The sequence below is a fragment of the Equus przewalskii genome, chromosome 25 (assembly GCF_037783145.1).
Source record: "Equus przewalskii isolate Varuska chromosome 25, EquPr2, whole genome shotgun sequence".
Taxonomy (NCBI): Eukaryota; Metazoa; Chordata; class Mammalia; order Perissodactyla; family Equidae; genus Equus; species Equus przewalskii.
Window position 1 is genome coordinate 44,407,200 of NC_091855.1, and position 17,071 is coordinate 44,424,270.

The 17,071-nt window shown below is 37.1% G+C and overlaps 1 protein-coding gene across 18 annotated transcripts in view; it reads left to right on the forward strand.

The window, feature by feature from the left end:
• The window catches only part of MARK3 (microtubule affinity regulating kinase 3), a 103,650-nt gene that overhangs the window by 47,766 nt on the left and 38,813 nt on the right, over window positions 1-17,071 (forward strand). For all 18 annotated transcript variants that reach the window (XM_070593367.1, XM_070593369.1, XM_070593354.1 and 15 more), the window contains 2 exons: window positions 13,078-13,126; window positions 16,287-16,352. In XM_070593367.1, the coding sequence (XP_070449468.1) occupies window positions 13,078-13,126; window positions 16,287-16,352 (115 nt within the window). The remainder of the gene's footprint in view (window positions 1-13,077; window positions 13,127-16,286; window positions 16,353-17,071) is intronic.

Here is a 17,071-nt window from a genome sequence, read left to right on the forward strand (position 1 = left end):
AGCTATAATTCACTTTCACTACCATGCTCATTTTTATGATTATATAATATCCTATTATATGAAAATGTCACAATTTATTTATCCATTCTCTGGTTCAGAGTCATTTGGATTGCTTATAGCTATTTCTATTACAAATGTTGCTGCTATGAATTGTCCTGTATGTGTCCTGGTACACTTGTGCAAGAGTTTCTTAAGGTGTATATCCAGTAGTAAAATTACTGGTTCACAGAGTATGTGCATCCTCATTCATTAGAGGAGGCCAAATTGTTTTCAAAGCAATTGTGCTAATTTATATTCCCACCAGTAACATATAAGAAAAAGGTCAAGTAATGTCACATCCTCATCAAAATTTGATTTTATCTGATTTTTTAATTCTTGCCGGTCTGGGAGGTATAAAAATAATATTTCATTGTGATTTTAATTTATATTTCCTTGATTACTGATGAAGTGTTACATCTTTTCATATTTTTATTGGCTTTTGTTTCTTCTGTGAAGTGCCTCTTCAAGTCTTCAGTTTCTAGTGGATTTTTTTTCCTTAATCATTTTAGGAGATTTTATATTCCAGATACTAACATGTGGCGGATATCTTCTTCCGCTTGATGGTATATCTTTTCATTCTTTTGATGTTGTCTTTTAATGGAAGAGGTTCTTTTTTTCCTGATGTTTTTTATTTTTTTATTGAGGTCATAATAGTTTATAACTAAAATTTCAGTGGTACATTATTATTTATCAGTCACCATATAAATGTACTTCTTCACCCCTTGAGCCTACCCTCCAAATACCTCCCCTTCCAGTAACCACTAAACTGTTCTCTTTGTGTGTTTATCTTCCACATATGAGTGAAATCATATGGTGTTTGTCTTATTTCGTTTAACATAATACCCTCAAGGTCCATCCATGTTGTTGTGAATGGGACGATTTTGTCCTTTTCTTATGGCTGAGTAGTATTCTATTGTATAATACCACATCTTCATCCAGTCCTCAGTCACTGGGCACTTGGATTGCTTCCACGTCTTGGCTATTGTGAATAATGCTGCAGTGAACATAGGGGTGCATAAGTAAGAGGTTCTTACTTTTAACGCACCTGCATTTGTCATTCTTTTCTTATATGGTTTGTACTTTTTGTGTCTTTTTAAAGAAATTCCTCCCTACCTGAGGCGCTAAAGATATTCTTCCCTGTTGTCTTAAAGTTTTCGTAACCTTTAATCTACCTGGAAGTTGTGCACATTGTGTGGTAGGGATCCAATTTTGTGTTTTTTTGTATGTGTTACGACTTGTTGCCCAGTCTCTCTTTTCCCCACTGATCTGCAATGTAGAATTTCCACACCTCTTTGTACACTCACACACTCTGTTCTTGGTTATTCTGGTTCACTTAACAATTGCTGTTTTAAGGGCAGTTATTTTAAATTTATTTTCGTATTTTAAAATTTTAATAGTAGAATGGCAAATGATAAATAGAACCCCAGAATATGTGACAGATAAAATCTGAGCTAAATTAATAGAAACACAAGAGTGACAAAGGAGACTTTCCTCTCTCAGGCCATTATGACACATTAAATTGAGGGAAAAAAGATGCAGGTCTTAATATACAGTGTCTCACTAGCCCATAGTACAACTTCATGAAATTTTTTTTTTTTAAGCGTCCCTTTCTGAGGATACATTACGGCTGTGTGCCAGGAAATTGTAGTAACTATTCAGATCTATGATTACTACAAAGTAAATTATTTCCTTAGGGTAGGGCAATATGTAATTTGCACAACTTTAAGCAGTGGTCCTGTTAATATGATTAATAAGCCTAACTAACGGATCTTTCCAGGCTACATTTTCTGAATGAAGAGCAATAAAAATAGAAACCAATAAAATTAGAAACAAACAAGTGGAACTTAAAACACAGAATTCATGGGTCAAAGAGAAAATGCAAGCCAAAATGGCAATATATATAGAAATTAACACTAATAAACAATGTATCAGAACCTATAGAATACTATTTTTGGTACTCAAAAAAACTTGTAGCTTTAAAAACATTATTAAACAAGAAAGAATGACAATAAATACATTATTAAACTAATAGGTTAAAAAAGAGAGCAGAATGAATCTCAGGAAGTAATAATATAAGGGACTAATAAAGTTAAAGGTGGAAATTAATGAATTTGAAAAACAGTGGAAATAATAAATCTAAAGCTTTGGGGTTTTTTGAGGGGCGATGAGAAGGGAGGCGATAAAATAGATAAACCACTGGTTATTTAATCCAGGAGAAAGGAAGAGAACACAGGCAAAGAACGAAATGAGGGCTGGGTAGAAGACCAGGCAAAGTAGAATTTAAATTATTATAAAGGAACCTTTTGTGCAAATAAATTAGAACCAACCTAAAGAAATGGATAATTTTCTAGGAAAATATGTTATCAAAATTAACTTCAGAAAAGAATCCATATGCATCAGTAACTATAGAAGAAATTGAGAAAGTGATAAAAATGCCATCTGCCCACTTCCAGATTGCCAAACTCAGAATTTCATAATTGGCTTTTTTCAAACTTTCAATGAATAGATAGTTATGCTTCTGTCCAGCAGTTCCAGAGCTGAACAAAGAAGGGACACTTGCAATTCTTTTCTCAAATTCAAAAACATTGCTATCAAAATGTTTTGGAAACAAGGAAGAAAACTGTAGTTCAGTCTCACAATCTCCTTTCCAAAATTGGAAATTAAGTGTTAGCATATAGGACTTCCAGTTAAACGTTAGTACATTTATCTTTTCTCCCTCCCCTCATTCACTAAATAGTGGTAAAAGAATTAAAAAGGGAGTATCAAAAATAGGAGAGAAGACTAGCTGATAAAGAATTAAACTTAGTCTTGCCCGATGGAAAATAGGTGGATGAATTAGTGCATGTAACACTATACTACACAACACAGCACAGCATAACATAACATGTAATAGACTTAGTAAACCAGAGTGAGCTGAAACCAAGTCCCTAAGGGGAGGAGTTAGGGTTGGGAGTGGTGGGCTGGTAGCAACAAGAATCTTGCTGAGTCATGCTACAATATTCAGAAAGTTCAGGAATGAGTTCTGCTGGCTCCTGTTATGGGTGGAGGTACAAGTAGAAGTGGAAACAGGAGTGGCTGAATACCTGTATAAGGGCCCCGTATCACTTCCTGCAGTCTGCCCAGTCAGGCAACTGCCCTCTCTCTGCCCTAGTAGAAACTGAGCAGTTTGTTTTCTAAAGAGGTTGAATCAAAGAGCATTTACACCTGGGGACTGCATACTGAAAACAGGGGCCCACTGAGTGGTGAGATGCTTACTCCACCCTGTTTCTTAGCTCGCTTCCTGGAACTCTGTTAGCCCTTTGTATATTGCCTGAAAAGGAGATTGGAGGATTCTTATCTGGGAAAACTGGCTTACACAAAAATATAAATACCGACATTTGCCTGTTTTCCAGTGAAGCTGCTTAATCTCTGCTCACTTATCCTCTGGTCCAGCCCTCACACATACAAAACATTCAGTCCAGCGTTTTGGCACCTCTCTTAAACTTGGAAGAACAGCCAAGAATCTCCAGGTATTTCAGGATAATCAGAGGTGAAAACAAACAGGAATAAAAAAAACCTGGAGAGGAAACTAGACTACTTTTTTAAAAAATTGAGGTCATAATGGTTTATAACATTGTGAAATTTCAGATGTACATTATTATTTATCAGTTTCTGTATAGACTGCATTGTGCTCACCACCAATAGTCTGGATTTTATTCGTCACCGTATATATGTGCCTCTTTACCCCATTTGCACACTCCCCGACGAATGCCCTTCCCCTCTGATAAGCACTAAGCTGTTCTCTTTATCCGTGTTTATCTTCCACATACAAGTGAAATCATATGGTGTTTGTCTTTCTCTCTCTGGCTTATTTCTCTTAACCTAATACCCTCAAGGTCCATCTGTTGCGAATGGGACAATTTTGTCTTTTTTTTATGGCTGAATAGTATTCCATTGTATATATGTACACACCACATCTTCTTTATCCATTCTTCACTTGATGGGCACTTGGGTTGCTTCCACGTCTTGGCTATTGTGAATAACACTGCAGTGAACACGGGGTGCATAGATCTCTTTGTATTGTTGATTTTGTGTTCTTTGGATAAATACCCAGTAGTATTGGGATAGCTGAATCATATGGTATTTTATTTTTAAGTTTTTGAGACATCCCCATACCGTTTTCCATAGTGGCTGTACCAGTTTGCATTCCCACCAGCAGTTTATGAGGGTTCCTTTTTCTCCACATCTTCTCCAACATTTGTTATTTTTTGTCTTGGTACTTATAGCTATTCTAACGTGTGAGGTGATATCTCATTGTAGTTTTGATTTGTGTTTCCCTAATGATTAGTGATGTTGAACATCTTTTCATGTGCCTAATGGCCGTCTGTATGTCTTCTTTGGGAAAATGTTTGTTCATATCCTCTGCCCGTTTTTTGATTGAGTTGTTTATTTTTTTGTTGCTGAATTGTATGAGCTCTTTGTATATTTTGGAGATTAACACCTTGTCAGATATATGATTTGCAAATATTTTCTCCCAGTTAGTGGGTTGTCTTTTCATTTGTTCATGGTTTCCTTTGCCTTGCAGAAGTCCTTTTAGACTACTTTTTTTTCCTAAAAAAAAAAAGGGAGAAAAACCCTATAATTTGTGTTTTCAAAGGTTTAATAAAGAGGAAGACAGTTCAACAACCATTATATTCGTGAAAGAAGAACATGGTGCATTGAAAAAAGACCATTGGGGAGGGGATAATTTATGGTATTGGAAAGAAATTCAATAAAAGGGTTAGAAAATACAGTCAAGGAAACCTCTCAGAAAGTGGTATAAAAATTCAAAGAGATGAAAATTAAGAAAGATACAGTATAAACTGAAGTCTCTCTAGGAGATCTAGTTTGTGATAAAGAGGAGTTACAAAAAGAACTGAGAACAGGAGGAGAAATTATCAAAGACTAACAGAAGGTCATTTCCCAGAACTGTAGGACCTGAATTTCTAGATTAAGAGGTTCAATGCCCAATGCAGTAAATGACAGAAGGCTCACAATGTATCTGGATTGAATGCTAATGTACTACAGATACTGAATCTGTGCTACATTAAAATTTAAATTCATCAAGGTTAAAGAGAAGGAATGGGGAAAAATAGGTCACAAAGGATTGTAACAGAATGGCATCATACTATTCCACATCACTGTAAACTGGAAGAAAATGGATCAAGGCCTTTAAAATTCTGAGAGAACCGGCTATTCACATATAAAAGAGTGAAATTGGACCCCTGTCTTATAGCACCCACAAAAATTAACTCAGAATGGATTAAGGACTTAAATGGAACACCTGAAACCATAGAACTCTTGGAAGAAAACATAGAGGAAAAGCTCTTAGACATTGGTCTTGAATGATTTTTTTGATATCATACCAATAGTACAAGCAACAAAAGCAGAAATGAAAAGGCAACCTACAGAGTGGGAGAAATTATTTGCAAATCACGTATCTGATAAGGGATTAATATCCCAAATATATAAGGAACTCCTGCAACTCTATAGCAAAAAAAAAGGCCTCACCAAATAATCCAATTAAAAAATGGGCAAAGGATCCGAATAGACATTTTTCCAAAGAAGATATACAAATAGCCAATAAGCACATGAAAAGGTGCTCAGCATCACTAATCATCAGAGAGATGCAAATCAAAACCACAATGAGATGCCACCTCATACCTATTAGAATGTCTCTTATCAAAAAGACAAGATATAAATGCTACCAAGGATGCAGAGAAATGGGAATTCTTGTGCATTGTTGGTGGGGATGTAAATTAGTCCTGTTATGGAAGACAGTATGGAGGTTCCTCAAAAAATTAAAAATAGAGCTGCCATATAACCCAGCAATCCCACTTCTGGGTATATATTCATAGGAAATGAAATCACTATCTTGAAGAGATATCTGACCTGCCGTGTTCTTTATAGCATTATTTGTAATAGCCAAGACATGGAGATAACTTAGGTGTCCATTGACAGATAAATAAAGAAAATGTGGGGTGTGTGTGCATATATATATGCATGCACACACACAAAATGGAATATTATTCAGCCATAAGAAGGAGGAAATCCTGCTATTTGCAACAACATGGATGAAACTTGAGGACATTATACTAAGTTAAATTTAAGTCAAAGACAAATACTGTATGATATCACTTATATGTGGAATCTTAAAAAAAACAGACTCTCATAGAAGCAGATAGTAGGTGGTTGTTGCCGGGGCTGGGGAGTATAAGAAATGGGGAGATGTTGGTCAAAAAGTACAAACTTCTAGTTAAAAGATGGAAAAGTTCTAATATACAGCATATACTTGAAAGTTGCAGTAGAGTAAATCTTCATTGTTCTCACCATAACAGCAACAACAACATGGTAATTATGTGAAATCAGGATGTGTTAATTAACGTTATTGTGGTAAAGATTTCACAATATATGTATGTATCAAATAATCAGATTGCACACCTTAAACTTACACAATATTATATGTCAATTATTCTCATTAAAGTTGGGGAGATTTTCTGAGAGAAAATGATTCTTTGAATTCTTTACCCAGCCAAACTATCAATCAAATGTGAAGATAGAATCAACATTCTGGCTCATGTGAGGTCTTAAATCATTTACTTACCCCTCCTCAGGAGCTATTTGTGAAATATATTTTGCCATAACAAGAGAGAATACCAAGAAAGAGAGAAGCTTAGGATCCAGCACAGGAAATCGAACACAGCAGGCCTTGAAAACAGGACAGAGGCCTCCAGATATGGATATCTACAGGGAAAACAAAGATTACTTGACTTTTTGAAAGTATTTGAGAGGAGATTTACATTTCTGTCACAAAGTTTAAGGGTGAATTAGTAAAGAGAGATACGTAGAAAACAAGTGTACAAAATTATCTCCCAAAGCCAAAAACATTAAAAAATAAATAAAAAGAATGAAAATGCATTCCTAGTGTGGCTGTAAGTAATATTTACATAGTGTAAACTGAATAATTTTGCCAAGTATCATGATAACTGATTGGGGGAAGAAGAGAAGGGATATTGGATGGTGGGCAGGATGTCAGAGAGCTAAATTTTTACTGCCTATGTTAAGAAGTTAATAGATAATGGAGGAGGAGGGAGCTAAAGAATCATTGACAAGCAGCGCAAGCATGCTGTTTAGAAGTAGGGCGGCAGATACCAGAGTTAAAAGTGCTTACCATTATGAACAAGGATTGAGAGTGGAGAAAAACATTAAATTACACAGTTTGACTTTTAAAGGTATGTATGTCTACTACTTTTATAAATAAAAATTAAAAACAATATTTATTTAACCAAAACTGTGACAGAACCTCATGAGGACATAGAGGGAAAGCAAAAGTATGTGTTTGGAAGGGCTTAGGAAAGCTAAATCCAGAGTAGGAAGCCACAAGACAGTGACCTAAATAGAAAATCAAGGAAGCAGTATATTCTGACTTTTTAGAAATATGTAGTTAAACAATAGATGAAATAGCTAAAGGAGTTGAAAGGATTGCTCTTGAAAAGTCAGAAAGAATAAGGGGACAGGGTGAATTTGGTGATGAGGAAAAGCAGGTACATCATCCTTCCCTCTTTCCTTCATGAAGTCCCCCAGAGGTGCTCCAGGCGATCTTGGAAGCTAGTTATAAATAAAGATTTATGGCTGCATGTGTAGGCCTGTGGCAGGCATTAGACTCTAGTGTCTGGATTTCGTTCTCTGTCTCTCTGGCTGCCTTTTCTGAGGGTCCATTGTGGACCCCAGCTCTTTTTCTCTCTGAAATATTTGTCCTTGGTGGTTCTATCTTTTCATTCTACACTGTTGGGCAGTGTCATTTCCTTCCAGAGTTGCCATCTTTATGCTGATAATTCTACAGAATGTCTCTAGCCCAGGTTTCTTTCCTGAGCTTCAGACCCAAATAGCAAATATCAAGGTGTGCTTTCAGTAGTATCCTCGCTTAATCGTCCCTCCCATGGCGTGTCCAAAACCGGATTCAGCCTGCCCTGCCATTCCTCTCTGCCAACCTTTTGTGTCTTTTCTGTCTCAGTGGCGCCATATCCACAAACATGGGTGTCAGCTTCAACTCAGCCTCCCTTTCCCTTACCTCCTGAGTATTTCTTGACTGTGTCTCCTTTTCTTCATCCAAGGCATCTAATAATTGTTCCTTAATCTTGGGTTTACAATACAGCTATTTCCTATTAAAGAAGAGGGTGGCCATTGTATTCCCTTCCATTATTTCTAACGCGTAAGTTGTCATTCAACCTGTCTCTCAGCTGCCATGAAAAGTACAGGTTCTCAACGTTGTGGCCTGTTTCTTCTGTCTCATACCCATCTATCTGGAGAAGAGAGTGTGAACACTTTCATGATGATGATTTAGATCATAGTTTGATGTCCGTAACTCCCCCGCATGCTCTCTTTTGTGTGCTCATTTTATTTTTATATTGCTTAGTAAAATTGTCTTTTTCCAAAGATAATTTCTGTACATTCCAAACCCTGGCTATTGCGACATTTCTTTACTCTGTGGTACTGTAGGTTTGGTGTCCTTGGTATTCTGATCACCAGGATCCCAAATCTGTTTTCCTCCTGCGTACCAGTTCCTAGAGGACATAAAGACGTGAAAGTGTGTGCAGGATGCAGATGGGTCGATGAGGAGAGAATTCTTTCACTATATACATTTCTGTGTTATTTGGTTTTATTTTTTACAACTAGCTTTTGAATCTAGCATCTGGTTGAAAGGGAATGTAGAGAAATAAGTTTAGTTAAGATAGTAGAAATAGGTGAATTTCCCTTATTTAAATATCCTTTTCTAATAAAACTTTTAAAATATGTTATACAATCCTAGTAGGGACTTTCCTTAAAGTTCATGTTTTCTTTTCAATAAATTATTTCTGTTTCTATCCATATTGAACTGTCTTCAGCCATCAAGTTCACAGTTGGTCCAAATATATGAAATCTCTGGCTTTTTTTCTTTTTCCTAAATATTTGCTCTGGAATTGCTCCTCACTTTTTTTCTTTTTTTTTAAAGATTGGTCTTGAGCTAACATCTGTTGCCAATCTTTTTTTTTTCTTCTTCTTCTCCCAAAGCTCCCCAGTACACAGTTGTGTATTCTAGTTGTAGGTCCTTCTAGTTGTGATTCTCTGGCATTTTTATCATTTATATGCAAATTGTCAACTTCTTAAAAAGTTCTATGCCGCTGCCTAGCTGTTGCCCTGGAGTTTCCTATATCACCAGCTTGTAATCTGTCAATTATTTTACTTGGGAATTTCGAAGGTAGCTGCGTGAGATGAGTGTGAACTTTGGAGTGAGACAACTCAAGTGCTGGCTCCAGCACCTACCAGCTAGGATTCCTTGAACAAGTTTCTTAACTTCTTCAGTCCCCGTTCCTATACATTGGAGATGATCATAGTCACCTGACCGAGTTCTGAAAATTAAGTTAGATCCTGTCATAGATGTGAAGCATCTAGCTCTGTGCTTCAGGCACAGTAAGCAGTTTATAACTATTAGCTTCTTTCTTCCTCCCCACCCCTTTGATTAACTTGGTATAGAGTTTATTAACTCATTTTTACCTGATACAAAATTCTGATAGAGGTGCATGTATAAAGTTATTTTGGTAACATCCTGACACTCTCCTACTAGGGACTCATTGGCTACTCTTTCTGCCTACAGAATTAAACTTGTACTACTCATCCCTCTGTCTGGTTCCACTTACCTTTGCTCTGTATTTTCACAATACATCCCTTGGTGTGACCTCTGCTGTTAACTTGGGAGTTCTCAAACTTTAACGTGTTGTCTGTAGTGTATTAGTTATCTACTGCTCTCTAACAGATTATTCCAAAACTTAGCAACTTAAAACCATTTGTTATGGCAGTTTCTGGGCGTCGTATGTTTGACAATGACTTAGCTGGATGGTTCTCGCTCAGGCGCTCTCAAGAGGTTTTAGTTAAGAGCCACAGCTGCAGGCATCCAAAGATTTGATTGGGACTGGCAGATTTGCTTCCGGAAGGTCCCTCAGCAGGCTGTTGTTGAGAGGTTGCAGTTCCTCACAGGCTGTGGGCATGAGGCCTCAGTACTTTGCCATCTGGGCTTGTCCATCGACATGTGTAATGTCCTCACTACACGCAGGTGATTGATTTGTGAGAGCAAGGAGGGAGCCGCAGTGCATTTTATGGCCTAGTCAGTCTCTGAAGTCCCCCACCATCTCTTCTACCTTACTCTGTTACAAACAAGTCACTAAGTGCAGCCCACACTCAAAGGGAGGGACATTAAGTGCTACCTTTTGAGGGGAGGATTGTCAAGAAATTGATGAATGTATTTTAAAACTGCCTTACCTGGGGTTCTTGTTGAAGCACCAGCCCAATGGCATAGCAGTTAAGTTCATGCACTCCGTTTCCATGGCCCGGGGTTCGCAGATTCAGAGCACAGACCTACTCACTGTTTATCAAGCTGTGCTGTGGCAGGGGTCCCACATATGAAATAGAGGAAGATGGACACAGTTGTTAGCTCAGGGCCAGTCTTCCTCAGCAAAAAGAGGAGGATTGGCAGCGAATGTTAGCTCAGGGCTAATCTTCCTCACCAAAAAAAGGAAAGAAAAGAAAGATGCTCAAGACCCATTTCAGATCAAGTGATAGGTAGGGCCCAGGAACCTACAGTTTGCACAAGCACCCTAATGATTCTGATGCAGGTGTCCTGAAGTCCACACTTGGAAACACACTGCTTTATGGATCACTTGGTCTTCCTTAAAGAGTTTTAATTAGTCACACCTCCATATCTTTGCAGAGCACACATAGCCTGTTTTCAACTGTAGATAGTGTTTTTTAGTCCTGGGTAAGTCTGATTACCTTCATGGTTCCTGTACCCTAGACTGAAGTGAGCTCTTGCTACCTTGAATTTCTACAATATTCTGTTTTTTCCTGCTCTTTAGCTCTAATTACTTTGTTTCAATGTTCCACTGCCAGTAAGAATTTTTAAAAAATGATTGCCTGCATCTGATCTGCTCTCCTGCCAGCCAAACTATGACAACAAGCATTCTGCTACTCAGGATTTAAAAGCAGAATGGTCATTAGAATGCCAAGGAAGCTGGCTTAAACCACACTTCTTGGTAGTTAGTACTTTCACGCAGGCATTTATCAAACAGATGAGTTCCTGTTGTATTCTAGGCTTGGTTTCAAGTATACAGCAGTGAAAGGAGACAGATGTGCTCCTTGTGGATGAAGAGGTAACAAGAAACAGGTACACAAAAATATGTCATCACAGCTTGACAGACATTCTAGGAAAGAAATGGACAAACTGCTATGATGTAAAACTAAGGAGACCTACTTAGATAAGGTTTTTAGAGAATCTGCCTGAGATTTGAAGGATCCAGAGGAGAAAAGACTCTTAAGGAGATAAAAAGCTTAGTATAATATTCTAATACCTGAGAGGAATTGGGGTGGTTGGAAGGGTAAGAGAGGCTGCCATGGCCATGGTCCGGGTTAATTTAGCAGTTGTAGAAATACCTGGGAGATTCAACTTATAGCTACAAATTCAACTATAACTGATTGGAAAACAGGATTTCTGTGTTGGCTTGACAGATGGAAGCTAAGAAAGAACTCAAGCCCGAATGGTTGTCAGAGTGGCTGTGTTCTCATCTCAGAACATAAAATGTGGAAATGACCACAACAGCAACAGGAGGTTTTTATGTTAGAGATAAAAGTATTCCTGCCTTTAGAGATGATCCAGTATTCTAGACAGGAAGGTTATTCATCTGATTCCATGTTTTTAAGCTCTGAGCTCCATTTGTAGATCAGATACGTCCTTGTCCATCTCTCCATGCTCTCACTTGTTAGCTGCTGATTCAGTTCCAGCTTAGACATGGTGGGTAAGGACAAGTGCAGTAAGAGCCCTGTGATTTCTCACCAACTTCCTTTCCACATAGCCAGCTGCTCCTCATCTCCCAAAGTTCTTCCCCACCCTTGCCTCCTGTAGGTTGAAGTATACTGGGTGTTGGGAGACCTAGTTCTGGCCAAATTGCTCGGGAAAGATAACAGGACCTTGAAAGATCTTTTCCTCTCTTTTTCTGGTTCCCACTTATTCACAACAGGCTTGGATAAGATGACCTCTAAAATTCTGTTATTTTCTCATGTTAGCCCAGGCCGTAATCCTATGACCCTCCTCTGAATTCACAGCATGTGTTCATACAACAACAATTTAATATTTCTCCTTACTCTTTGGGATGACTGGACAGTTCTGCTGGTCTTGACGGGGCAGTTTTTCTCACTGTCCCTTCAGTCTACTTGTGTGGTACCATTCAGCTTATGAGTTGGCAGGAGCTGCACTCAGTTGGAACAGTGGATCTCTCTCTCGATTTCTCCATATAGTCTTTCATCCTCAAGTTAATTGGCTTCTTCATATTATGGCAACATTGTTCCAAGAGAGCAAGCCCCAAGGCGCAAGCATTTTACCCAGTCTTTCCTTGCTTCAAATTTGATAATGTACCCTTGGCCAAAGCAAGTCACACAGCCAGTACAAAAGTGTGAACAGGACCAGTGAGAGGCAGGACGCAATACGGCCGTTAATGTAACAGTCTACCACAATCTCTGTGCTAAATTACCTACCTTCTCCAATGAAGATTTCCCAAAGTGGTTTTGTTCAAAATCTTCTCATAGAATTGCTTGGAATTACGAATCTAATACACTCATGATGTAGTTTGTTGGGACTATACAAGTTTTGATTTGCAGAGTTAGAACCCCTGGGTAGATAGTAAATCAGACCGAGTTTAATCACAAACTCTTCTTGCCTAAACCTCATATGTGTTCAAGATAGCAAAATATGATTCTGATTGTGGTATCATCCTCCTCTGGGACCTCTGCTGTTTCGTAAGATAAAATTGAAGCAGGTAATATTAGGTTATAAAGCAACTTCATCGTTAACCTGGACTTCATGTTAGTCTAAGACGTGGACTACTAAACATTATCAGTCAGTCAGTTATCTAAGAGAAAATATAAATTTATATTGTAACAATGAAATATAATGTTTAATAACCTGTGTTGGGGGGTTGTGTGTTTGTTTTTTAGCTCTTCAGAGAAGTAAGAATAATGAAGATTTTAAATCATCCAAACATAGGTACTTTCTGCTTTCTTCAATCCTTTTGGGTCTAAATGCATTTTTGAAAGTATGTCATAAAGCTAAACATATCTCCCAGGAGTGATAGGAGATTCCTTCCTTCCTCCCAGCCCAGATACACTTTTAATAAAATATGTATACAGACTGTTGATCGTACATATTAACCTTTTGAAATTACTAAAGACGGTTAAAAGCTGAAGTGTTAAACATTTGAATTTAAAGCTTTAATGTGGTAGAAACATCTGTAATCAGATTATAATTTTTTACCATATTAGGAAAACTTCATAATTATATTTAATTCATAGATAGAAGGGGATTATAGTAAGTCAGAGTTAAGATTTTCAAACTTATAACACTTTTTGCTGTGGCTGTGTTCCTAAGAAAATACTTGTGTGTTGAATCATATTTTGAAGGATATAGGATACTTAATATTTAATGGAATTTTTATATGAATTGTTTTCTACAGCACGGATTTGTTTTCTGTGTCCTCCATGTACACAGCTCTGTGCTGGGTGTGATGAAGGAGGTTTAAAGACACAAAGGGTCGTGGTCCTGCCCTCATCATAATTGTAGGAATAAAATGGAAATATGCAGTTTACTTAATACTGACCCTGTTATATATACAGCTCAATGAAAACTTTTGATCCCACATATATCAGAGCTCTTTTTAAATAATGTAACTGCCTTTTCACACAGTGATAGCTTCTACATTTTAAAGATATTATTCCTATGATGTACACCTGAAACTACTAGAATATTACATGTCAGTTATATATCAGTAAATAAATAAAAATATTATTTCAAGAATGAAATAGCTCTTAAGACTGCCAGTTATATATCAGCTTACTATCAAAATCAGTTCTGGGAAGTGGGAGGGGTGATGTTTGATGTTAAGGATATCCTATCATGAATTCTTGAGACACAAGAATAAAAAAATAAAATGGAAGCACAGGAGGGAAAAAACCTATACCTTGTTTCATCAAGTCTAAGCCACCATCATTTAAAAGGCGTTATTATTTTACACACTACTAAGAAAAAAAATACTACCAAGGGGCTGGCCCCGTGGCCGAGTGGTTAAGTTCGCGCGCTCCGCTGCAGGCAGCCCAGTGTTTCGTGGGTTCGAATCCTGGGCGCGGACATGGCACTGCTCGTCAGACCACGCTGAGGCAGCGTCCCACATGCCACAACTAGAGGAACCCACAACGAAGAATACACAACTATGTACCGGGGGGCTTTGGGGAGAAAAAGGAAAAAATAAAATCTTTAAAAAAAAAAAAAAAAATACTACCAAAGCATCATCCTATTATCAGTGGTATTAGTTAAAATATGAAAAAATATACATCTTAGAATCAATGAAGTATGATATATTTGGAGAAAAGAAAAATAACATGAAGTACAGTAGTGGGAAGAAAACCTTTCATCACTCTTTATTTCAGTCCTTTGGGGTTAGCTAGCCAGCTCTGGATTTCAAATTCCAACTTTTCACTAAAACAGTACTTTATCACTACTTCCTAGAACTGGCTAACTTAAACATATGTATTTTGTTTTTTATTTACTTAAGTTCTACCACAATTAGAGTTCTTTACTTACTAGTAAATGACATATCTTTGATAATAGATTTAAATTTCTAAAAATTTAAATTTTTATTGGATTAAAATAGTTTTTCCAGAAGAGCCAATATTTGCATTGGAATTTTAGAAAGGTTTTATTTATATGTTGAGGCTTACCAGCATATATGTGTTAAATTTCTTTAAATGATTTTTCTTGACAGTCCAAGCATATCTTAGAAGTGATATGATAGTTGTATTCATCAGTTCAACAAACATATATTGAATACTATGTTAGGCACTTTATTTGGCCTAATAGTTTATATTAAAACATCAGAAAATAGCAAGAGAAATGTAAGAGACTAGCATCCCCCTCCCCTTGGTAAATTTAATTTTAAAGTATATGTTATCAAAGTACATATGCAAAATAGTGATTTGATAGCTTTAGAAATTTACTTCAGTTTCATTTAAAAATGTGTATGTTTCTGATTGATTTGTTATGTATATTTATGAATTAGCAGTAATAGAAATATTATTTCTGAGGCTGGCCTGGCAGCGCAGCAGTTAAGTTTGCACTTTCTGCTTTGGTGGCCCAGAGTTTGGGGGTTCAGATCCTGGGTGTGGACATAAGCACCACTTGTCAAAGCCATGCTATGGCAGCGTCCCATATAAAATAGAGGAAGATGGACACAGATGTTAGCTCAGGGCCAGTCTTCCTCAGCAAAAAGAGGAGGACTGGCAACAGATGTTAGCTCAGGGATAATCTTCCTCAGAAAAGAAAAGCAGTATTACTTCTATCTGTAAAAAGGGTTTGCTATAGCAAAGTCACACTGACTCATTGAAAATAAATCTATACAAAAGTTCTTTTCAGTTAATTATGGTGTAATCTGTTCTACTTTTTGCCATCTCTGGCTTCAGGATAGTGACAAAGGAACCTTATTCTCTGAGAACTGTAGTGAGTTTCCCAAGCAACAGAAATTTCAAGGGGAATTATATATATCCTTAAAGCCATAATGACAAGTGAATGGACTTGGACTTGTAGAAATAGAGAGATCTGAGCAGTTCCTGCAGGTTGAATGTGAAATAAGAACGCTTTTCCTGAAGGGCAGAGGATGAGCTGCTGGCAGGGCAACTAGCCAATATAAACATCATAAGACAATGATAGAGGAAAGGGGAATAAACACACTGCACCGTACTACTGAGTGCATGCTGAAGTTACGTAGTTTGAGCACCCAGAAATAATCTTTATTTTTATGGAATTCCATGCTTTCATAAAATCTTTTCTGTTCTTATTGTAATATGTAATAAAATTTCCTAAAAGCATTTTTGTAGAGAGCCAAAAATGTAAATCTAAAATCTTTAACAGAGGGGCCGGCCCCTCTGACACCGCTCGTCAGGCCACGTTGAGGTGGCATCCCACATGCCACAACTAGAAGGACCCACAACTAAAATATACAACTATGTACCAGGGGGCTTTAGGGAGAGAAAGGAAAAATAAAAATAAAATCTTTAACAGAGGAAAAGTTACTTTTCGTAGTTAGAGTTTATATGTACATGGTATATGCATATAGACATTTGTTTCTTTTTCTCCTGTATCCTCTCTCCTCCCCCAGTGAAGTTATTCGAAGTCATTGAAACTGACAAAACACTCTACCTAATCATGGAGTATGCAAGTGGAGGTAAGAAATTTAAATATATTGTTTTTCTTTCTTTCTTCTCTTTTAGAAGAATACACAACCACACTGTCCATGTGGATAATTGTTAAGGTTTTGTTTCACATCCAGAGTCATAACACACTAGGATGAGAATCAGAAAAGCTGACTCTTAGCAGTTCTGTGGGTTGCTATGAAATGTTTTGCTATTAGCATCGTTGATTGATAGTATCCAAATACTTGTATTTTTTTAATTCTGGTAAAATATAACAAAATTTACCATTTTAATTGTACAGTTCTGTAGCATTAGGTACGTTCACATTATCGTGTAACCATTACCACCATCTATCTCTACAACTTTTTGTTTTTCCCAGATTGAAACTCTGCCCCCATTAAACAATAAGCCCTCATTCCTCCTCCCCCCAGCCCCTGGCAACCACCATTGTGCTTTCTGTCTCTATGAATTTGGCTACTCTAAGAACCCCACATAAGTGGAATCATACAGTATGTGTCCTTTTGTGACTGCCAGTTTAATGTGACTTAATGCCCTCAAGGTTCATCCATGTTGTAACATCAAAATTTCCTTCCTTTTTAAGGCTAAACAATATTATATATATATATATACACACACACACCATATTTTGTTTATTCCAGGTACTTGGATTTTTAAACATATCAATGTATTAGCCTGTTTGAAATAAATGTGTACTGCGTGTAGGATGGTTTTCTTTATCAGATTTTAATGT